At 38.4% G+C, this 22045-nt stretch overlaps 1 protein-coding gene across 2 annotated transcripts in view; it reads left to right on the top strand.

Moving 5' to 3' along the window:
* PRKCE (protein kinase C epsilon) overlaps window positions 1-22045 on the top strand; it is a 295529-nt gene that overhangs the window by 255060 nt on the left and 18424 nt on the right. For both annotated transcript variants that reach the window (XM_068676665.1, XM_068676666.1), the window contains exons 12-14: window positions 12483-12621; window positions 15050-15238; window positions 20077-20223. In XM_068676665.1, the coding sequence (XP_068532766.1) occupies window positions 12483-12621; window positions 15050-15238; window positions 20077-20223 (475 nt within the window). The remainder of the gene's footprint in view (window positions 1-12482; window positions 12622-15049; window positions 15239-20076; window positions 20224-22045) is intronic.

The following is a 22045-nucleotide window of genomic DNA, read 5'->3' as shown; positions in this document are numbered from 1 at the left end:
TCTCATTTGGCGTTCATGGAATTAAAAAAATGAATTTTTCCTCTCTGAGAAAGAATAGGGTTGGAGCATAGTACAGGGATGTTGTGTACCTTAAAACCATTTGCATACAGAGTGATAGCAGGGTGACAATGTGCAGGATTGGATCAAATTATCCTATGCCATTGTAGCTTCAACTTTTACTTAATCATTTCAAAACTTAGACTTGATCTTAATAGGCAGCATGATGGAAACAATAGGCTTCCAACTGGGAGAAGTTTTTGGCCCAGTATTGTGATTGTGAATGAAAACCTGTCTCCCCTATTGTAGTTCTATTGTACTAAAATAATATCAGTATTGTTATGCAATGTGAGATTAATTGACCTTTAGGCTAGGGTATGTGTAAGCTTAACAAGTTAAATGCCATTGAAAACAACCATCCCAATCGGAAATTCAAAAGGACCTCTTGTATGCTTCTGTAATTTAAAGAAGAAAATAGGAGACGTGGGATGAGATCCAGGACTAAACATCTGAAAGAGAGAGGCTGAAGTAGTCAACTTTAGTTGATTAAAGATATTCTGATCCTGTTTTTCTGTGGTGTCTTGACCTTACTAAAGTTCAGTTAGTATGTAATGGAAAAAACAACCGGTTTGATAGCAAAGTACAGGAAATGCCTTCAATCATGGCTGATTACAGTAGCAGCTTTTCTTCTGTTGCCTTTTTTTTTTTTTTTTTTTTTTTTTAATGCTCTTTCTATGTGCCTGAAACAATGTAGAATAAAAATGCTTTGGAGCCCTTTATTTGGTGTGTCCAAGTAGAGCAATTAAATGTCTGGCTATTTGGATGTGTGTCGGGAGTTTTTGCAGTCAGGAAAGTGTAATATGACTTAAATGAGCAAAATTCAGCAAAATTCAGAAGTTTTATTGTACATAAATTTAAATACTAGCAAATTCTGTGTGTGTGTGTGTGCAAGAGAAATTTCTACTAGACAAATGAATGCAGATCTTCTCTTAATCATCTTTTGTCTGGCCATCTCCTACAAAAATTGAAGTTTCAAAACTAATTTGAATGAAAATAAGGTGAATCTCTATCTGGAAAACAGGAAGCTGGGAAGCTGAACGTTCGTACATTGAATGTACATAAAGGCTCAGATTCATCTCACCTAACTTTAGGAATGCAAGAGAAGCCTCAAAGTCAGGATCGTGCTTGTCCTAGAGTGCATTTAGCCAGGATAAGCTTCTTTAGGGAGCTGTGCAGCCCACATATTCTGTGAATCATCCTCTTGGAGATACCCGTGGAGATGGCTATGGAGGTAGCCTGAGGCAAACTGAGCAACCTCAAATGCTCAGATTTGGTGGGATCAGGTCAGAATGCTGAGAAATAGAGAAAAGAATACTACAAAAACAGAACAAAATATTTCATAGCTTTAGTTACTTTGATGTTTTACATAAATTACAAAAAAAAATGGAATTGTGATTGATTACGTTACAACCTTTATTGTCATTGCTATTATCTGTGTAAAGCAATATGTCTTCTTTTGGGCTATTAAGAGTTGCAAGGCTTCATTGCTAAGATGATAGCTAGTGAGCACTGCTGTAGGAAACAAGATGCTACATGGATAGACATGCATTTGTTGCCTGAATGTTGTTCTGTTCTGTGTAAGAAAGCTGCAGTTGAAGAAAACAGCAAAGAGAAAAAAGATTGTTAGCCTTTTCTGTTAGCCACAGAAACTATGCCTGAAAACCAAGTACTCTTTTCTTTTCTGCATGTTTGCAGAAAAACTTTTTTTCCACCATCCAGATTTGTCATTATACCTACTGAAGCCACTGAGGAAAAAAACACTGTTCTAGGTTTCCAAAGACAAACTTTTGAGCTGATCTAGGTATGAGAAGTTAATTAGTATGTCTGCAGATAAATTTGCTTCCTAAGGTTATGCTAGCATTTTTTTCAGAATTAAGTTTTCTGGACTTGATCTGACAAGCTTTTCTAGCTTCACGCCATCCTTTCACTGTCTTTCATTGTGGTTTTATCAAATAATGATTTAGTATTGTTTTGTTTAAAAGGATTATAGACATACATAGCAGGCACTCTTAGTTTGCGCTCCACCTAACTTATTGTTATAACAATGCATATGCAATCTTGTTTGTATGTTATCTGAGATATAAAAATAAGAGCATGAAGCATTGAATCTCACACAGTAGAATACCACAGCTTGAGTCAGTCTTTGGCTGAACCTGGGGAGCTTTATTGTCCTCGGCGGGATCACTGAGGTGTCAGCAAGGACAGGTTGTGTCACGTTACATATTTAGCAATGACTCAACACAATAGCTTTTTAGCAGAGACTGACACAGTAAATATTGTCAGTGGGAGTACAGATTTCATCTTGTCATTCCCAGCTGGAATATCTAGAGCCACTTAGGATTTCTCAGCTAAAATTTTCAAGGAAAAGAAAGGTTAGAAAATGGTGTTTTTAACCAAAGTAGAGGGGGGAAGAAAATTCTCTCACAGAACTGTCAATAGCCACTCAAATGTCAGTCAGATGTGCAGTGCAAGACCAGGATGCTCAGCCCTGGGTTAGAGCCAGCCTCGGAGAAGAGGACACCATCCTGAGCACCAGGCCAACAGCTATTTGCACACTGCTTTTATACAAACTTTTGAACACACCATGTTTTCACTCAACATAAAACACTAGTTATTTATTTATTTATTTTTTAATCTCAAGCTTTACAGAAGGGAAAGATCACTTGCTATCTGCTATAACTGTTTCTGAGGCAGATTGTCCTATACAGTGCGTCTAATATGAAGCCAGCTCCACTTGTGTCAGTTCTTGGTAAAAAGAACTGCAGGCCATGGGAAGGCAGAGTTGCCACTGGGATCCAACACAAAATTTGTCTAAATTAGGCCTTCAGATTCAGGCTAGTTCAATAGGAACAGTTGTAACACTACATCCCATCCCTGCCTTAGTCTCATTGAGGAATTGTCACATTCCCAGGTACGGGTCATGGAAGGACGAGGATTAAAAAGCAGCGTGATGTGAATGTAAAAAGAAACTCTCTCTTGAAAAAGAAATAGAAACCACTCCCCTCTGTGCTTAGCCAATTTGTGAGAATGTTTTACATAATGTATATCTGAACTTCTATATATTTCACTTATGTTCTCAAATAAAAATGTGGAAATAATAAGAAAGGAAAGGCAACACAAAGAAAACCTGTTAAGTATGATATATTTATTTGTCTACACATTATTTCAAGGAAATTCGGCATAATAAGATAAGCAGATCATGCACTGTAATGTCCTAAGTTCCTACCGACAATTGTAATAAAGTTATGGTCAAAGACATTAAAAGGCCATATATAGAAATTATTTTATAGAAGTTATTTTTATGCTATCAGAAAAGTCACTGCTTTCCTTAAGCTCCTGGAAAGGAATATTAAACCTTTGGTCAATACATCGTTAAGACATCAGTTAATAGTGAGGGCTGCATGATTAAAACAGCCGGCCTTTCCATCTCAGGACCTTGCTTTCCTAAAAGTTCTCTCAATGGTACATTGCTGGAGCTGGCAACTTCATGCAATCCATATTTTTACTTCCTAATGACCAGGTTTTACCAAGCCACAGCTGGCAGTGGTGTGTTTGTCTCCCTCTGATGTCCTTGGCAGGTAGATAGCAAGCTGCCATTTGCTACATCCCTTCTCCTGTCTCTGCCACCCCTGTAGTCTGCCAGATATTTGTGCAGTTGGCATGATGATGGACATTGTGCTAAATGGGGAAAGTAATATGTGGGTTTTTAAAATAAACATGCCTGACAGGAAGGCATTGTACATATGGATTCACATCAATAAAAGGTGGATTTGCTGCATTGCAAACTTGGCACTGCTGAAAAGCAACACTTTTCAAATCTTTACAGCGGGTTTTTCTATATGTTGCTGGGTACAGCTCTTCTATAGTTTTGGTGATAGATGATGCCCTTATTCTGTAATGTAATAGTGTAATGCAAAGAAAGTGCTTTTCATAAATCCAGTAATTACTTAATGAATCAAAATAAAAGCAAAACAGAAATTCCAAGACTTTCAGATAAACACAGGCAAAACTTCCTGAGATCTCTTACAACAATAAAAGCAGCAGAAGCATTTTTCCTCACATTTCTCCATACTCCCTCCTTGCTAGCAAAAACTGCCCTACTGTTCTGAATCCACCTGTAAGAATGAACAGTCCAGCGCATGCTGTATTTCTTACACTAAGGGAGATCACCTCACCTGGTAGAACCCGACCTCCAATGACACTGCTATTATTGTATTTTCATGCTCAGTAACAGGGAAAATTATGTGTTTCTTTTCTGTACAGTTTTTTGAAAGGCAGAAAATTATATTTTTTAGTTTGTGTTATCTTAGAAGTTATGGTTTGGATTTGTTTTCTCATTTATCTCCGATCTGTCATGGGGATAAGAAAGCCTTGCTGATGTTTCATGACTTACATGCATAATGAAATAAAAGAATCCACTAGTGAAGAACAGTTCTAGTTTATCTATCCCATAGTCTAAGGAAACTGATATTAAGTTGATGAGGCTTAGTTATTAAAGAAGCTGACATCAGAACATAACAATTTTTGTTTGTTTGTTTGTTTGCTTGCTTGTTTTCTGACCAGCTCCATATATAGCTCCATTTTTGTTAGACCAGGATCTAGTACGTTAATTATCTGGGTATTTGAAGTACACCAATGTGTTTGAAGAACTGAGATGAAGACTTTGGTGAATTTCTCAGTCATACAGAAAAGACCATGTCAGGCAGTATGGTACAAATGGTCCAAGTTCTATGATATTTTCTGCTTATGGCTAAAAATTATATTGGAAATGCACTATTAACTAAAATTACAGCAAAGAGCAAGTTTGTGCTGGGTACAGGAGAGACCTGTTGGTGCAGGAGAGCATCTTTGTCTCAAATGCATTTTGGATACCACTGAGTAACTTAAAAAGTAATTCTAAGAATGTAGAGGTCTTACCTTAATTAAAATAGAAAAAGTAATTTCATCTTACTAATTGGAATTGTTAGTTGATATAATGAGGGTGTTGCGCCCTCAGTTATGAATTTCAGTAACCGTAGGACTGGAGAACAGTTCTGTTGGCACTCCGTGTCTTGTTATGGGGATGTTTCCTTTTTACCTTCTGTGGCTTCTTCTGTGAATAGCCTGTCTATTCAAAGCCTGCAGAGAGGATGTGATTTTCCCATGCAGGGGAACAATGGCAGTGGCAATTATTTCAAATACACTATTGAAAGGGTTTTATAGCAGCTGAAAGTCACAAAACCAAAACAAAATTACGAAGGATCTGTTTCTTTGACAGTAGTTCAGTAATTGCATATTTTTGACTTGTGTTCTTTGATGTTCTGTAGATGTTTAATAAGGTGCAGTACTTAACTTTCGTCGTATAAAGGAAAATCCTTGTTTCCAATGCAGTTATCATTTGTAGATAATGATTATGATACACTGAAATGTATATGCTTTAAATTTTTGTTGCTTATTCAGCAGCTAGAGTAAAAGCAGATGCTGCGGAGATATTGCATTGTAAAATGATTGCTTAAACCAACACGTGATCATGTTTCTTAGCTACTTGATCCTGTTCTTCAAATATGGATTTATTTAGTTACTAATGTTTACCTGATTCAAAGGCTACTGTCAGTAATGTTTGGCAGAGTCACTGTTCAAAACCCATCTTGGCTGTTTAACTGCCTTACTTTCAACAAGAAAATTACCTGTTATCTAAATGGCGTGTGTGACACATGGCCACACAGACAAGGTGGTTATCTTGCTGGCTACCGTTTGAAGTCAGACTTGAAGAACCCAGTCCCGCAAAGTCCTCATCACCGGGGCATTTCTGGGAAGCGAGGGCAGTCGGTGGCTCATGACACTGGCATGTGGAGGAATGAATGAGCGTAAGGGAAGCTTTCTTGCAGGTTACCTGCAGCCAGCCTGCTCTTCTGTTCAGACATGCACAAGCCTTGCTGTTACAATCCTGATTCTCTCTTAAGATCCTGCCAGTCATTCCAGCTTCTGAGGTGACTGTGATGCTGGCAGATGCCCAGAAATGGAAACCGAGGCTTAAATTTCTGGTTAATGCTTTCTGAGAAAAGAAATGATTTAAAAAAAAACATGTTACGCAACTGACTGCTCAAGTCAACTGAACTGACTGTACAAAGTATCTTGGCAAACAAAGGAGAGAGGTAGCTTAATGCATCATTACTGCATTCAAGCAACCCGGGCACTTTCCTAGCTTAACTGGTTAGGTTGTTTGCAAATTGCAAGTAGTTACTCAGGTTGTGGGAGCTCATTTTGTCAGAAACAGATGACTTTCTTAGCTCCTACAAAGAGTATGCAAAACGAGAAAAAGAAGAATGTAATAGATCTTTGTCATTGAGCTATTTGACACTGTATCATTTGGTAAGCTCTGATTTAGACACAGACAGCTGGCAGTAATACCGGGAACCAAGTAAAAGTCTGGATGGATCCTAATGGATCATTCTGTACAATGAATTTACATTCCAGAGACAGAGCTGTTTACTTTCTATGATGATAGGAGAGCTGGCTGTGTCTTAGAAAGTTCTGGGGAGACAGAGGTCTTAAACTAAAACTTATTTTTTTTTTCACTGGCACTGCTGCTCTGCAAAAACATGTTCCCTTGACAACTCTTTTCTGTTACGTTTTCATTTTTTTCCTCATCTCTGAGTGTTTTCTTTTTTTTTTTTTTCTTCTGAGGTGTTAAATGTCACATTACCTACTCTCTTACATTTATTTAGTAACTAAGCTTTCTTTTTCCCCCCCTTTTTTTTTTTCCCCCTCTGTCAACTGCAAATTGTTTTTAAATGGTTTTCAGTGCAAGCAGTTTTATGGACTATGATAATCTTGTGGGCTAGCTATGAATTTGGCACTTTGGCAGACTCCCAGCTTACCTTTTAACCTCCCCTATCTACTTTGATGGAAGTCATGCTGTTGTTGTTTTAGCTTCTTCCAATTTTTTTCTGAAACTCTGATGCACTTTGTATTTGCAGTAATAAAAATCTACTGGTGTCAAATTCCGTTACTGCATGAGTAATTAAGCTGATGTCCTCAACGCCTCTAATAGAGTTGTGAAGAGGCTTATAGCCTTCATTGTTTAAGCTTGATGAAAGGGTCCCAGATGTGTGTTTTTTTTTTCTGTCAAGTAGGATTATGATTTCATAAATAGTAAGGAAGTTAAATTGACTTGTGCTTTTACAGGTAAGCTTAAAATTTCACTGTTGGTCTTTACAGGTAGTCAGAATTTAATATTAAGGCTCTTGCTTTTTTTTTCCTATGCTCAGTCTATTCATTCTCTTTTTCTACTCTCAAGTTTTTATTTCTAGTTTCTGTTACTTACAGGAATCTTTAAGCAAATAAAGGGATAGTAAAGGGATAGTTGGAGGTGATTGTTTGGCAGGTTAAATGGTTAGATGAAGGGGATTATGCTGTAGCCTGTTTGATCTCAGGCTGTTTAGGAACTGATAAAAAGGATGAATTCAAGGAATGACAAAATATGTAGTCTTCTCCAAAGGGCCTTATGTGGGTGAACAACTGAGGACATACAAAAGTAGTGCAACTGATCTGGAGAGACTGATGTCAGGTGTAGGACATATTGGTTGCAAGGAGCATTTCTACATTCCATATATACTTCAGTTACATAAATCATAATTGATGAGGCTAGTTTATGGGGGGAACAGTGGATTTACTGTTAATGAGGTAGATCTGACTCGGTCAAACTTCTTGCATATGCACAAATCACTTAGCATAACTTTGTGCACAGCATAACTGGCTTCTACATGCACAGTAGGTCATTCAGTGCTTCCCAGAAGTGTCTGATTTAATACTCTGATGTGCTGTCTTTGTGAAGACCTTAAGCAGTAAGCCCACTGTGTACCAGAAATACCTGATGTTTTTTTGCTATCCTGTATATGTAGTATAGGTTAGATACAGGCAGGCCAGCATGCACAAAATTGTGAACGAGTGTTTAAAAAAAAAAAAAAGACAAAATAATAAAATAATAATAAAATCCACCTACTGAAGTAGGCCTGATATGAAGAAAAGAGCATTTCAGGGGAAATCCCAGCATACTGTATCTGTGGACATGTCTCACATAACACAGCCTTGGAAGGATTATTCAATTATGGAATGCTTTGTGCTGGAAAGGACCTTAAATATCATCTAGTTCCAACTCACAGGCTGGGGTGTCACTCTTTTGCTCTAAGAGCAGTGTTTTTAAAGAGCTGCCAGCTCTGATCAATTCCTCTGTCCCTATGGACAGATTCCCAGCAAATCTTATCCACTAATTCTTTAAACATTTTAGCCACTCTGGTAATCTTGCCTGGCTTCAGAGTCAGCATGATAATCTGCTGAAGGTAGATCCTACATTTTTAATTCATGCACTGAGTTCTTGCTCAAAACATGGCAGAAGGCAGGAGAAATCCTTTCATGGTGCTAAGTTAATGCATTATAATATTTATAGCACACAGCCATAATTCCTCCTAAGTAGTGACCACGATGCAGTCATAATATTAAACTGTCCACTGGTACAGGACAATACACAGTACTTCTAATGCCTATTGTAAGTCACGTCCCTAATCTGACAAACACATTAAAAATTGGTTGATTGACAATTTTATTTTGGGGCAAGCTTGTCATCTTCTGCAAATGTTGATATCGTAGACCCAAATCCCCAGACAAAGTTGGAGGAGACACAGTATATGCAGGACAGGCTTCCTCTAGAAATTCCACCTAGCAAAGGAAGAGAAGCATCAACAAGCCCTGGCCTACCAAATGGCAGTTTCAAGGTATGCAGAGTTCTTGAAGAAGTAAATGTGGGGTGAACGTGCCTCATCCTGGGCACAAGGAGAAAATGAGAATGATTTACTTGAGAAAGGGCCTCTTTTAAAACTTGAGGGCAAAACTTTCCACGTGAGTGACATAAATAAGGCATTCATAGAGTCAAAAGAAGGTACAAGCAACCACACTGGGTCACACCAAACATCACTCAGATTAGATACCCTGTTCTTGGCAGTTGTCAGTAGCTTAAGCAGTAATGTGCACTTATTACAAATCAAATATCCTCTTTTCATGTAGCTATAGCAGTATCTAAGTACATTAATGAGCTCAACTACAGCATGTTCACTGCAGCCCAGACTGCCTCCCATATTAACCTCTTTAATGAGTTCATCCGCGCTGGTGAGCACCAGGTCTGGTAACATTTCCCCTCTGGTTGGTTTGTCTACTAGCTGGACCCGGAAGTTATCCTCTGCTTCCTTCATGGGTCTCCTGGATTGCTTACAGCCTGCTGTGTTGCTTTCCCAGCAGACATCCAGGTGGTTGAAATCCCCCAACAGGATGAGAGCCTGTGAGCATGATGCTTTTTGTAGCTGAAGCAGGATGGCCTTGTCAACAGGCTCCCCTTGATCTGGCAGCCTGTAGTAGTCTCCAGCCACAAGGTGTCCTTTATTGGTCCAGTCCTTAACTTTTACCCGCAAGCTCTTAACCTGTCTGTGTCTGTGTCTCAGGGGTATCACAGTCTATTTCTTAACATAGAGGTCAACCCCCCTTCTCTGCTTATCTCTTCTGAAAAGCTTGCAGCCCTCAATTGCAGTGTTCCAGTTGTGTAATTCATCCCACTATGTTTCCGTGATAGCAATTAGGTCATAGTTTTCTAATTGCACCGTGGTTTCAAACTCCTCCTGCTTGTTTCCCATGCTGCGTGCATTGGTGTAGAGGCACTTAATCATCTAACCTGTCTGAATGTTTCCCCTGTGGATCTAAAATCTGGGGGCTGGAATTTGTTGGCATTAAAGATTTTGGCAACAAAATCTTTTCATAGATTCATGGACTGGTTTGGGTTGGAAGGGACCTTAAAGATCATCTAGTTCTAACCCCCTGCCATGGGCAGGGACACTTTCAACTAGACCAGATTGCCCAAAGCTCCATTCAGGCTGGTCTTGAACACTTCCAGGGATGGGGCATCCAGAACTTCTCTGGGAAACCTGTTCCAATGTCTCACCACCCTCATGTGAAGAATTTCTTCCCAATGTCTATTCTAAATATACCCTCTTTCAGTTTAAAAGTGTTCCCCCTTGTTCTATCACTGCACCCTCTGACAGAGTCCCTCCCCATCTTTCCTGTAGGCCCCCTTTAGGTACTAGAACAGTGTCATAAGGTCTCCCTGAAGCTTTCTCTTCTCCAGGCTATATAACTCCAACTTTGATTATCAGCCTGTCTTCATAGGAGAGACACTCTTGCCTTCTGATCATCCTCGTGGCCCTCCTGTGTATTCACTCTAATAGGTCCATGTGTTTGTTCTGCTGGGGACCCCAGAGCTGAACACAGAACTCCAGGTGGGGTCTCACAAGGGTGCAGTAGAGGGGGAGAATCACCTGCCTTGACCTGCCAGCTACACTTCTTTTGATGCAGCCCAAGATACAATTAACTTATTGGGCTGCAAGTGCACACTGCCACCTCATATTCAGTTTTTCATCCACCAATACCCCCGTGTACATCTCCTGAGGGCTGCTGTCAATCCATTTTCTGTCTAGCCTGTGTTTGTCCTTGGTGTTGTCCCAACCCAGGTACAAGATCTTGCACTTGGTCTTGTTGAACTTCATAAGGTTAACACAGGCCCACCTTTCAAGCCTGTCAAGGTCCCCCTTCTCTCACTGTGTCTGTCACACCATTCAGCTTGGTGTCATCCACAGACTTGCTGAGAGTGCACTCAATCCCACTGTCATGTTACCAACAAAGATGTTACATATACCACATACCAGTGCCAATTCAGACCACCGAGTGACACCACTCATCACTGGTCTCCATCTGTACATTGGGACACTGACTGCAACTCTTTGAGTACGACTGTCCAGCCAATTCCTTATCCATCAAGTGGTCCATCCATCTAATCTATGTCTCTCCAATTTAGAGACAAGGATGTGGTGAGGGACAGTGTCAAAAGCTTTGCACAAGTCCAGATAGATGACATCAGTTTCTCTTCCCTTATCTACTAACCGTGACCACATCATAGAAGGCCACCAAATTTGTCAGGCATGATCTGCCTTTGTTGAAGCCATGTTGCCTATCACCAATCACCTCTCTTGTTTTTCATTTGTTCACAGAGGTTGGTATGCAGTTTTTTTCCTATAACTGATTTAGAATTTGTCTACACATACTTATTTATCATCAATTCCATCTACGGAAACTTCTCTGTCTAGAAAAAAAGTTCTGATCAAAGGTGCCCACACAAAGTCACCTAAGGACATAAGTCCTGCTTTTGATTCTCACCTCTCTATGCATTCATACATACAATGTCTTCTTTTATTATTGCATATCTTCAATACACTACAAAAGCATCTACAGCCTAGATAGAAGTATAAAAATAAAGTAGGCCATGCAATATCAGTGAATTGTAGAATATCCTGAGTTGGAAGTGACCCACAGTGAATTTTGTTGTCTTTGTTTTTTGTTGTTTTTTTGTTTGTTTGTTTTGTTTTGTTTTATTTTTTATCATTTATACCTGATAAAATGTTATTAATAGTGGATTTTATTTTGTTGTTGTTGTTTTTCATGCAAGTGAGGGCTCTTTTGTGCACTGGCTTTCTAGATCCTACTGTAGTTTAGTCTAAGGCAGTGGCAGGTAAGTTAAATGGTACCTAGCATCCATTGTGTTTGGATCATGAGATAACTATCAATGGTATATTTAGAAAATGTGCAGAGGGCAAGACAGGAAAGGTGGATATCCCTTTCTCAACCTGTTTTTGACCTCACCCAATTTAATAACTGAAGAATTGTGTATTTTCGACACAAAGACGTTTGTACAAAGAATGATCAGAGAGAGGCAGCTGCTAAGATGTGTTGTTTAACAATGAATGCAAAATAGTCATGTGAGATTATTTCTGTGCAGCTTTTAAACAGCAAAAAATTAGGCTCCCGAAGATGGGAGCATTGTTTATCAGCCCTCTCCTTGCAGTCTGAACTTTGGATTTCTAGTATATGTTAAGAATACAATTCAAAGTAATCCAGGTTTGAAAGTAACAATTAATTCAACCCGTATGCTAAATATGGGTAAATTGGTACTCCTTATTTTGTGCTGATACAAAAAGGGAGAGGGACTTTATTAGACAACATTGACCTATTTCACATAGGAAATATAAGAAATAAGTCTTAGATCTGTAACAAGCAAGAGACTGAGATCTTTTCCAAATGTTTCTGATGCTTTACAGCTGTGCTTCCATGCAGCTGAAGAGAGAGTACAGGCCTCATCTTACAAAATGCTTGTCATTACCTGCTTCCTTTTTGCTGTTATCCAGGAAAGTGACTGCTACCAGTCACTTTTCATGCACACATGTGAAGGGCAATTACTTGGTGTTGTTTGTGAAACCATCTATTTGTCATGTTCTAGAGTTTCTGTTCAAATTCAGGAGTGTGTGCTCAAAACTTGAGAGCCGATTTAAATCTGGGACTCTTTATTTCAGGGACCTGAAACTGGACAATATTCTTCTGGATGCAGAAGGCCACTGTAAACTGGCTGACTTTGGGATGTGCAAAGAAGGGATTCTGAATGGAGTGACCACCACAACCTTTTGCGGCACGCCTGACTATATAGCTCCAGAGGTATTATTTTTCACTGTGCTAAGAATATAGATAGTATCATTCATCAAATGGACTATTACATGTGTAATTTTAGACACTTTTTATATGTAGATGAAAGAAATAGATGATGCAAACTAGGCTGTGCCACAGTTTTCCTGGTTAATCCTGCAGAATTAGTTTATTCTATAGGGCAAGAACAATGTTCCATGTCGATAGGAGTTGGATTTTCTTTTATTTATTCCCTGAACTCAGCTATATTCTTCTCCATATTCTCATTTCTGACTTAGCATCATTGTGAAGGCACTTCAAAGAAGCCTTCACTGAAGCCTTTAAGAAGATAGATGCAACTGAGTACTGTCAGCACCGGTCTTTAGTAGTTATAAAAAGTGTTTTAATTCTTCATGAGACTTAAAGGGGGATGTTCATATGGAAGAGACTGTAGGTTTTGTGCCATTTTGCGTTAACAGCTTTGTGAGAATATCATTTCTTCCTTTCTTTAAAGTGTTTGTGAGTGAAAAATATTATCTTTGTGGTACTTATCATATGGGTGGAGAGAAAATATATATACTTGCATAGAAACATAGGATTCTTTTATAGGGATGCTGCAACATCCATATAAAACAGTTGAAAACACCCAAATTCGCTTTAAGGCATTCATTGAGTAAAATAATTTGCTGATAATTGTGCTGGTTTCACATATCCTAAATTTTAAGATTATAAGGTAAATTTCTGAGTGCTTCAAATGAATCAGTATTATTCAGTTTATCTGATAGACAGACTTTTGTCAGCTCAATATAGTTAGTAATCCATGCATCTTTTTTGCCAAAGATTCACTGTGCTGATATAGTATAAAATGTTTCAATGGTTTGTCTTTCATCAACCATAAATTTGCATCAGGGAAAAATGTTAGTTTATTATTTGCTTGAGACAATAAATTAGAAATCCATATTGTTAGAGTTCATGTCTGGCAAGCTTTGGTAGCACAACTGATAAGTTGTGAGTCATCTTGGAACTATTGTAACATCTATGAACATGTTTTGTGGCATTTCAAAAGTACTCTGCAGGAAAAAGAAAGTACCAGAGAGATGGGTTTGGTTTTATATGAATTCTTTTTTGATTTAGTATACTAATTGAGTCATTTAGCAAATTCTTTAAAAACTATTACTAAAAACAAAGCAATAATAATATTCTAGGAACTTTTATATTAAATGCTTTTCTCACTGATGTCAGTAACTCAGTTTTGTCATCCTGATTGCAGAAGCTTATCTTCCGCTCCTATTTCTCTTGCCTCATGGTAGTATGTTTCAATTTCCTTTTCTGTAGCAATATCTGAATTCCAGAGAGTGTGCCCTGAACACTTGAAAAGTACACTTCTGAAGACTATCATTTTCTATAATTAATGTGTATAAAATTTAATATCCAATCAACTAAGAATCCAGTTGGGATCCAGACAGAGGCATCCAAATGTTAAACTCATTTCTGTTTTTATGTTAAGAGAGAATTTGGATTTGGATTGTACATTACAGTACAATCATTATTCCCAAACACAGCACTAAGCTAATGCAGTTCACCACAAGACTATAACACCACTAATATTGTTTAAGGAGGTGGTGGAGTTGCTGCCATTCCAACTCCTTTTAAGCCAGTCAGCTTCACCTTAAGCAGTCACCCACTCTTCTTTCTTCAGTCCCCTCATGCTGAAATGCTGCAGCCAAACTAGAAGCTCCTTTTCAGTGGAGAGTAGCCAAGAATTAGACTTGTCCCATGCGCAGCACTAGCTTTGTAACACCAAGTAAGACGGTAAAAATCCATCATTCTGAACTACTACCCCCACTAAAGGTATTTGCTACAAGGTTGAACTTGTGCCACCAGAAAAGTTGTAGCCAGTTTTTCTGAAAGCAAAAGCAATTAAAGTGAGTCCTGCAGCCATGCATTTATTGTACAGCATTTCAATGCTGTAAAAAGAACTTGAACAAAAATGCTTTTGGCTTCCCTCAGCCCTACCTAAAGGATGAGAATAAATCTCTCAGATGATCTCTGTGCAACATAACAAGTTGGTTCAGTTTGTTTTGCTCAAGATAGAGACAAGGAAATGTTTCACATTTTCCACCAATCTGTTTTGTATATGTGATCTTTCTTCCCCTATAGCGTGACCTGCTTTAAACAGTTTGGAAGGATATACAGCTTTTTTGCTCATGAGCATACTCCTTTACTCAGGGGACTGATAAACTCAGTTAGTACTTCTGAGAAAACTATGCGTTGAGACTCAGCTCTCTTAGTGCAAACTGCATCGGTAAGAAACCATGCCTGCTGTTACTGACGTCAGTGTGGGTTTTAGTCCTCCTTAGGCTCTGGGGAAAGAAAGGGTGTATCATGTTGAAGCAGTAAATGTACAGCTAAGAGTGTTGTCTATCATGCCTTTTCAATGTGATCTCTTTTTCTATACCAGATCCTCCAGGAGTTAGAATATGGCCCTTCAGTAGACTGGTGGGCTCTGGGTGTTCTCATGTACGAAATGATGGCTGGGCAACCCCCCTTTGAAGCTGACAATGAAGATGATCTCTTTGAATCCATCCTTCACGATGATGTCTTATATCCAGTCTGGCTCAGTAAAGAAGCCGTCAGCATTTTAAAAGCAGTGAGTCTTCTAATACTTGTTTTCCTCCTCCTCTTCTTCATGGCTTTCTTTTTTATTATTTTTTTTCCTTGATTAAAATTGAATTTGCTAAAAGTTGTTGAGAACAGTCACCACTGGGAGTTCAAGCACAGTTCAGAGTGCCACTGTTAGGATAATGGGGCCTGGGATAAATTACACCGCTTGTGGGAAAGGAACAGAATGTTTGTATTCCACACAGTTGTACACTGCATAAATCTGTGTACTGCAGATTCATGTTTCAGGGAAAACCCAACCAACTAGAACTGTGCTGCCACTTTGACACTTTATATGCCGCATGTTCACTAGAGCGGGGGAAGCACTATGTGAAGAAAAAGTGCCAATGTTTTTATTTAACCCACCTGATGCTTTTCTTCCTTTTTTATCAAGATAGGTTGAAAGGCTTTTATTTACAGCTATATGTTCTACATTTTAGTTACGTAAAACTTTGATTAAGCAGTCTTACTCAAGGGCAATTGTTTCTGCCCTGGCTGGTGTTTTACAGTATAAGGATTGGCTTGATAGAAGTGTGCCACCAAAAAGCAGCATTTTTTTAAACAAAACATGCTACTATTTTTCTCTTGGTGACTGAAGTAGAGGAGACTTTCTATTAAGAGGGCAACTGCTAGTGTGAAGTCCTGCAGTTACATTTTGGGTCACATACATACAGGGTTACCTTTTGAAATGATACAAAAAACTTGAACAAATTCTGATTTTTACAACACTGGACAGGTAGCACTTTGCTCAGAACTGCGCATCCTGATCTCTTAAAAACATGTTCAGGTTTATTCTAGATGAGAGGGAGTGGGGGCGCTGCAGGTGAGGGAGCTCTAGAGGAGGATTCAAACCCGAAGTCCACGGTTAAATCTCTGAGTTGTGAACTGTAGTATCTCTTTTGCTCCAGTCTCTGTAGTGAGGGCTGGGAGGACTTATTAAAGCCGACCTTCATACATATTTTCTCCCCCTAGATACCTTTCTGATGTCTCTTCATTAGCTGACACAATACTTTCATGGGTCTGTTTTCATTTCCAGACTCTTCAATTATTTTCAGTCTAGCAATTAAAACGTATGGACTTGAGCTGCAGAATTCAGACTGATATCCAGGGTTCAGGGATTATTTTAGCCTGTTGTAGAGAAAGGGTTTTTTTTTCAATATCTGCATCTGAATTTCACTTAAGTCCAGAGATTTTCTGTAGTGTTCTGTAGTGCTTCAGTTTCACATTCTGTAAGATCTGTTCCTTTGGCTCCCCATCCAAAGGCTCTTTCTGTGAATCAACATTAGCTGAGCTCTCTGTTATTCTGAAATACTCATCAGAGGGGGGGAAATTAACTGATAACACCTAATTATGTGTGTAGTATGAGAGCTGTTGTAACTATGACAAGGTATTTGTTTGACAGGGGAAAGGGAGAAACAGATTTGATAGAGTCTTAGTGTGTTATCTCATGTGTGCAAGTAGTGAGTATCTATGTGTGCAAGTAGTATAATTCTTAATGTTATACGTGTTATTCATTATCCCCACACAAATGCAAATGCAGAACTGGGCTATAGGTGTATGCTCTGCATTTTTGTGAATGTAAGTATAAGGACGTTCAACACCAGTTTCTTTGCTATCATTTTTCATGAGGCTGTTTTCCTGAGCCTACCTGCTAATAGTATGCACGGTGGCTTATATTTTTCTGCTGTCCGTTTTTTACATCTTTCTGTCTGAAGTTAATGTTTAATACCATTTTAAACCTTAAAAAGAGAGTTGAATCCATTAAATAGATTTGCACTATAATATGAGATTACTCCTCATTGGGCAAAATGTCTTGATTGACATAAATTGATAGAGGTTAATGGAAGTTTGCCAGTTTATGCCTGGAAAAGAATGTATTTCCTTACATTTAACAATCTGCTGCCTATGTAGCTATGGTGTGAAACATGTTTGAACCTTGTGCTCTGCATCTGATCCTTGTCCACATTCTGTTAAATGAAGAACAGGAAAAACAGAGGAAAGAAAGAGGCGTCTATGTATTTTACTGCTGAATGCTAGCAAGGGATTAGCTTTGGAACACTTCGTTTCCTCACATTGTGCTTTGAGACAGTTTTATTCTTTAGAAACTGTGTATTTTTACACTCCTCCAAGCAAGATGTAAGGAGATTTTAATAACATGACATTCTCGTTATCAAGTAACAATGTTTCCTTATTTTCTAAAGAAACAGTTTTCCCATTACTTCCAGCAAAACACAAGCAAGGATAATTTGACAGCTCAGTATCACAAGGCAGCAACAAGTAAGTGTTGCTTATCCCCTGAAGTCCCAGGAATCTTACTAGTCTTGTTTCTGTGAATTGACAGGAATTGCTATTTAAAATTCTTTCCTGTCTGGTAAGGAAAACAATTCTTCATTGAAATTAGGTCTGGGCTTCTTTGCAAGAGATGGAGGGAGGTTGTGTCTTCAGTGTGTGTTCCCTGCATATCCCAGTGACACAGATCTCTGGGCACAGAGGCAGACCTGTTTTTAAGCACTGCTGCTTATTTTAAGCAAAGTTTTGGGAGACTAGCAATCTTTAATTCAGGCCCCAAGTTACATGGTTCTCTCAGCAACCTTTTGTCCTGTTGTCATTTAAGTTGGTCAGAGTCCTAATCTTCAAAGGCCTCACTTTTTGTAAAAGGAGGCTCCTGTCTTAGTATAGGCAGCACTTGTGGCTGTGGCCATAAGTGTTATAATAAGTATAATAAGCACCATTGGCAACTGTCTCGTCAACACAGTACAGTTAACAGCTGTCTGTGCACTGACAGTAGCATCGTTGTTGATGCTGTTGATAAACAGGAAGTAAATGTCAGCTTATGCTTCAGAAATAGAAATAAGAGGTGAAAAAGAGCAATATTTATCATAGGGGATAGAATTTATGGAATTAAATGTCCACTTCAGAATTCTGAGATTACTGTATCATATTTGCATATGCTAATTTTTTTAAGTGTTCTTAAAATTTGTTCTCCCTCATCATCAACTTTCAAGTTCATGAAGTACAGTACTAAACTGTATTATCTAGTAATATTTTCATGTCCCAGGCTTCTCAAAAAGGACACATTCTGATTTTTCCCTGACTACAGCTTAAAAAAAAAGATAGAACATGGAGGATACTAGGATCAGGTTTTACTTCTTTGCTACCTGGATTATGTGGTACAAAAAGCATATCCTGTAGTTGCCATGTTCCGCTTCTGCAAAGTGTGTGGCTGCTGGTTCCTGGCCTGCTCTCTGCCAGTCACCAGAGGCTCCTGGAGGTGAAATAAAGCCGAGGAATGTAGGAATGCATTTTGTGGTTTTCCAAGAGACCTCACCAAAGCGTAGTAATCCTTTCAAAACCTTTGTTTCTCCTGCCCATAGAAAATATGGCCTGTAATTTAGATATGACTTGTCCACTGCAAAAAAAAGCTTGCAAAACAGTTGAACAGAAGACCAAAGGGTCGTCATCTGAGTGACGTGCATATATCAGGAACTACAGAAAGAATCATCTCACTAATCTAAATTATATCTTTAAAATTATAGCAGTAGTATTCTCCTCTGGATAGTTGGTCTAGCTGTCTAAAACCATTTTAAGGGCTCCAGTAACTACTTATGTAATAACTGCAGCATTAAAGCAAGGGTGTGTTAGTGATTTATTTTTTTTTTTTCTAAATTATTTTCTTTCTACAGATGTGTAGAATAATGTAGTACCTAGGTTAAAAACTCACTAAACATTCATCATGTTTTGTTTCATTTCTATGCTATAATTTTAAAAAGAAATTATACTAATGGCTGATTATGAAGTCATAGGAAAGCCTGATGTAATTCTGTAGTGTGCGTATGCATGTGTATAAGAATAGCGTTCATTTCTACTTGAATTGCAAGAATTGTGTCCATGTGCACTAGGATATGAGTAGAGCAATTGCTAATAAAAGAAAGAAGAAATAATAGAGAAGAATCAGAAAAAAATAAAAATAAAAAAAACTTGCCATTATTTGATGGTGGCAATGTCTTACACAAGTTTTGCTGAAAGGAATAGTAAGAGTTTAAAAGTGAGAAGTTCAGAAATGTCCACATGAGATCAGTTAGTTCCAGTTGCTGTCACTGACTATCCCGTACTAAAGATTAAAGGGAAGGTGCAAGTAATGTCAGAGTGCTTCGCAAGGGAAACTTTCTGCTGTTACTGATCACTCCGTGTATTTATTGAAATGTATGGGCAGAACTCTGGTAATTCGCATAGCTGAAGATGCTGTTCTCATTCATATGAGATTAAAATCCTAGAAATGCATGAGGAATGGTGGGCCTTTCATGTACTTTCATGTATGAATTGAGTGTATCTATACACAACCTACATATCTAAAGAAAATAAAAACCAACAAGAATAATATGTAGCCCCTGACCCCAAAATTAATAGGTAAGGTAGTGCAAACAAGGTAAGATAAGTGTTATCCTAAACATTTATTATAAATCATCTCTGGAGGTTTTAATATTTTCTCTTTCCTTCAGTATTTTTGGCCAAAGCTGGAAGCAAAAATACTGAAAGAGAATCTATAGCACTTCTCGCCAGGTGGAATTAGGAGGTCTCAGAAATTAGTTTAAAGAGCTTCCTGCAGGAAACTTGCACTTCAGTCCCTGAATCTTCTGATTGGGCTGGAACCTCTGAAATTTGGAGAGGCCTCCTTGTTTCTCCTACAGGAAAAATAACCTTCTGAAAGGGGGCTGTCTCTAAAAAGTAGAAGTTAGGAATTCTAATGTCTAATTAAACTGTAAATGGTTTCCAGCCATTGTCATTCATGCTTTAACTTCTTCCTCGTCTCCCTCCCCCACCCTGTAGTTCATGACAAAAAATCCAAACAAGCGACTTGGCTGTGTGGCATCACAAAACGGGGAAGACGCGATTAAGCAGCATCCGTTTTTCAAGGAAATTGACTGGGTTCTTCTAGAACAAAGGAAAATCAAGCCACCCTTCAAACCTCGGATTGTAAGTAGCAGTTTGCATAACATTTAGAGAAAACTTGGTTTGACAATTCTAGTTCTTGCTTTTCTGAGGCTTGAAATACGTTGATGCAACATTTGGGGGTTTAAATAGCATGAAAACCAAATGGAAAAGATTGCCTTGTCAATTCTTCTGTGAAGGTAAGTGTCAAGAATAGATTCAGTGCACAGGAAGATGCTCATATTCAATCACATAAATCATGAGAAAGTTCAAGGCCCTGTTTTATTTATTTTCCTGTGGTCCCAAAGGCACCTTGATCAGAAAAGACTTTGATTGGGTATATACTTTCTGTGCAAATCCTTCATTGCTGGTGGTCCATCGAGTTTGTAGTGAGAGGCAAAGGAAAAGATTACTGATTAATAGTATTTTTAACTGAAGAAGCTTGAAAAAAACAGTCTCCTGGGGGAAATAAATATACATCATGATTAGAGAAGTTGATTTATTTACATTTTGCTAAGTAATAATCAAGTATTTGTATTTTAAACTGACAGAAATACACAAATAGTGGTCCCACATGTAGATGCTACAAAAATACTTTTCTTAATCTTTTCTTCATCTGGATGATAATACTCAAAAACGGTGCACTTAGAGTTCACCAAATGTCAGCTCTTCAGATGAGAATATGTGCAGTAAATTTTGTACTTTAACAGTGCCAGAGAATAATTTTATTACAAATCCTTTGAGATTGCTTTGCATCACTTGACTTTGCACATTCCTAATAATAATGTTTGATTTGCCTGTAAATATGGTTATGATACTTGTTTCTTTCTTTCTTTAGATAGCGAAGGTAATGTTTTATTTATTTATTTATTTATTTATTAAAAAGCCAAACAAAACTTTGTTCTCAACACTGAATACTAACATAAAGTTATAGACAAAAAAGCCCCCTCTGTCATTGCAGAATTAGACTGCTAGATTTAATGAATTTACTTTAAGTTCGGCAAGATACATTTCCCTAAGTTCCATGTGTAGGCAGTGGGGTTGCCTGTGCAGGGAACATCTGGAAAAGGAGCCTGAAGTAATTTCTCTGTCTACTCTTGGAGAAGTGTCTCTCTCTCTGTAGCTATGAAGGAAGAACCCAAAAGAACAGACAACTGGATGTGAAAGTTAGCCCTAACAAATATCTTTCTAGGAGTAATTTTAAACAGTAAGATACAGTGTTATCATGGGGATATTTTGTTTAGTATATTTCTTGGAGAACAGAAACCTCATACTGCAGGTACTACAGGCCCAGGGCAGCCTGAGCCAGCTTCTCTCCTGGAAAGGGTCCAGCCAGCTGGGCATGCCGGCCGGCCTACCCTGCTGCCCAGCTCTGCTCTGGAGGTGTGGCTGGATTGCACCTTGTGCCTGAGCTGATTTACAAATCTCTGCAATGCTGCAGGAAGTGTAAACCCAACATTAACCCCGCTAGTATCTATTTGAAGCTTGTTTAATACTCCAACTACTGCTGTTCGTTCAAGTTCCTCAGAAAGCTCCAGACAACCTTATTCATTGTTTAGCTGAGTTGCATGTGTTTAGCTCTTTTCCTGTTTTCGTTAGAATTTGGCCTTTCATCTCATAATATTTTTTGTTGCTTTGCTCAGTCTTTATCAGTGTTTTGGTAATACAGGTATCAGCCAGAATGTACAACTTCAAATTAGATTTCACTTAATGAAACTACATCTAGTAAGTCTCAGATTCTTCGCATCTTCATTGCCTGTTTTCCTTTGATGATCAGAGATGTACATTCACTTTAAAAAGAGGTATTTTTATAAGGCCCTTATTATTTTCATAGGTATTCTTGTGGTGATTCTTAAAAGTCAGGAGG

The sequence above is a fragment of the Anas acuta genome, chromosome 3 (genome assembly GCF_963932015.1).
Source record: "Anas acuta chromosome 3, bAnaAcu1.1, whole genome shotgun sequence".
In the NCBI taxonomy this organism is placed as follows: Eukaryota; Metazoa; Chordata; class Aves; order Anseriformes; family Anatidae; genus Anas; species Anas acuta.
This window is presented reverse-complemented; position numbering and strand designations above follow the sequence as displayed.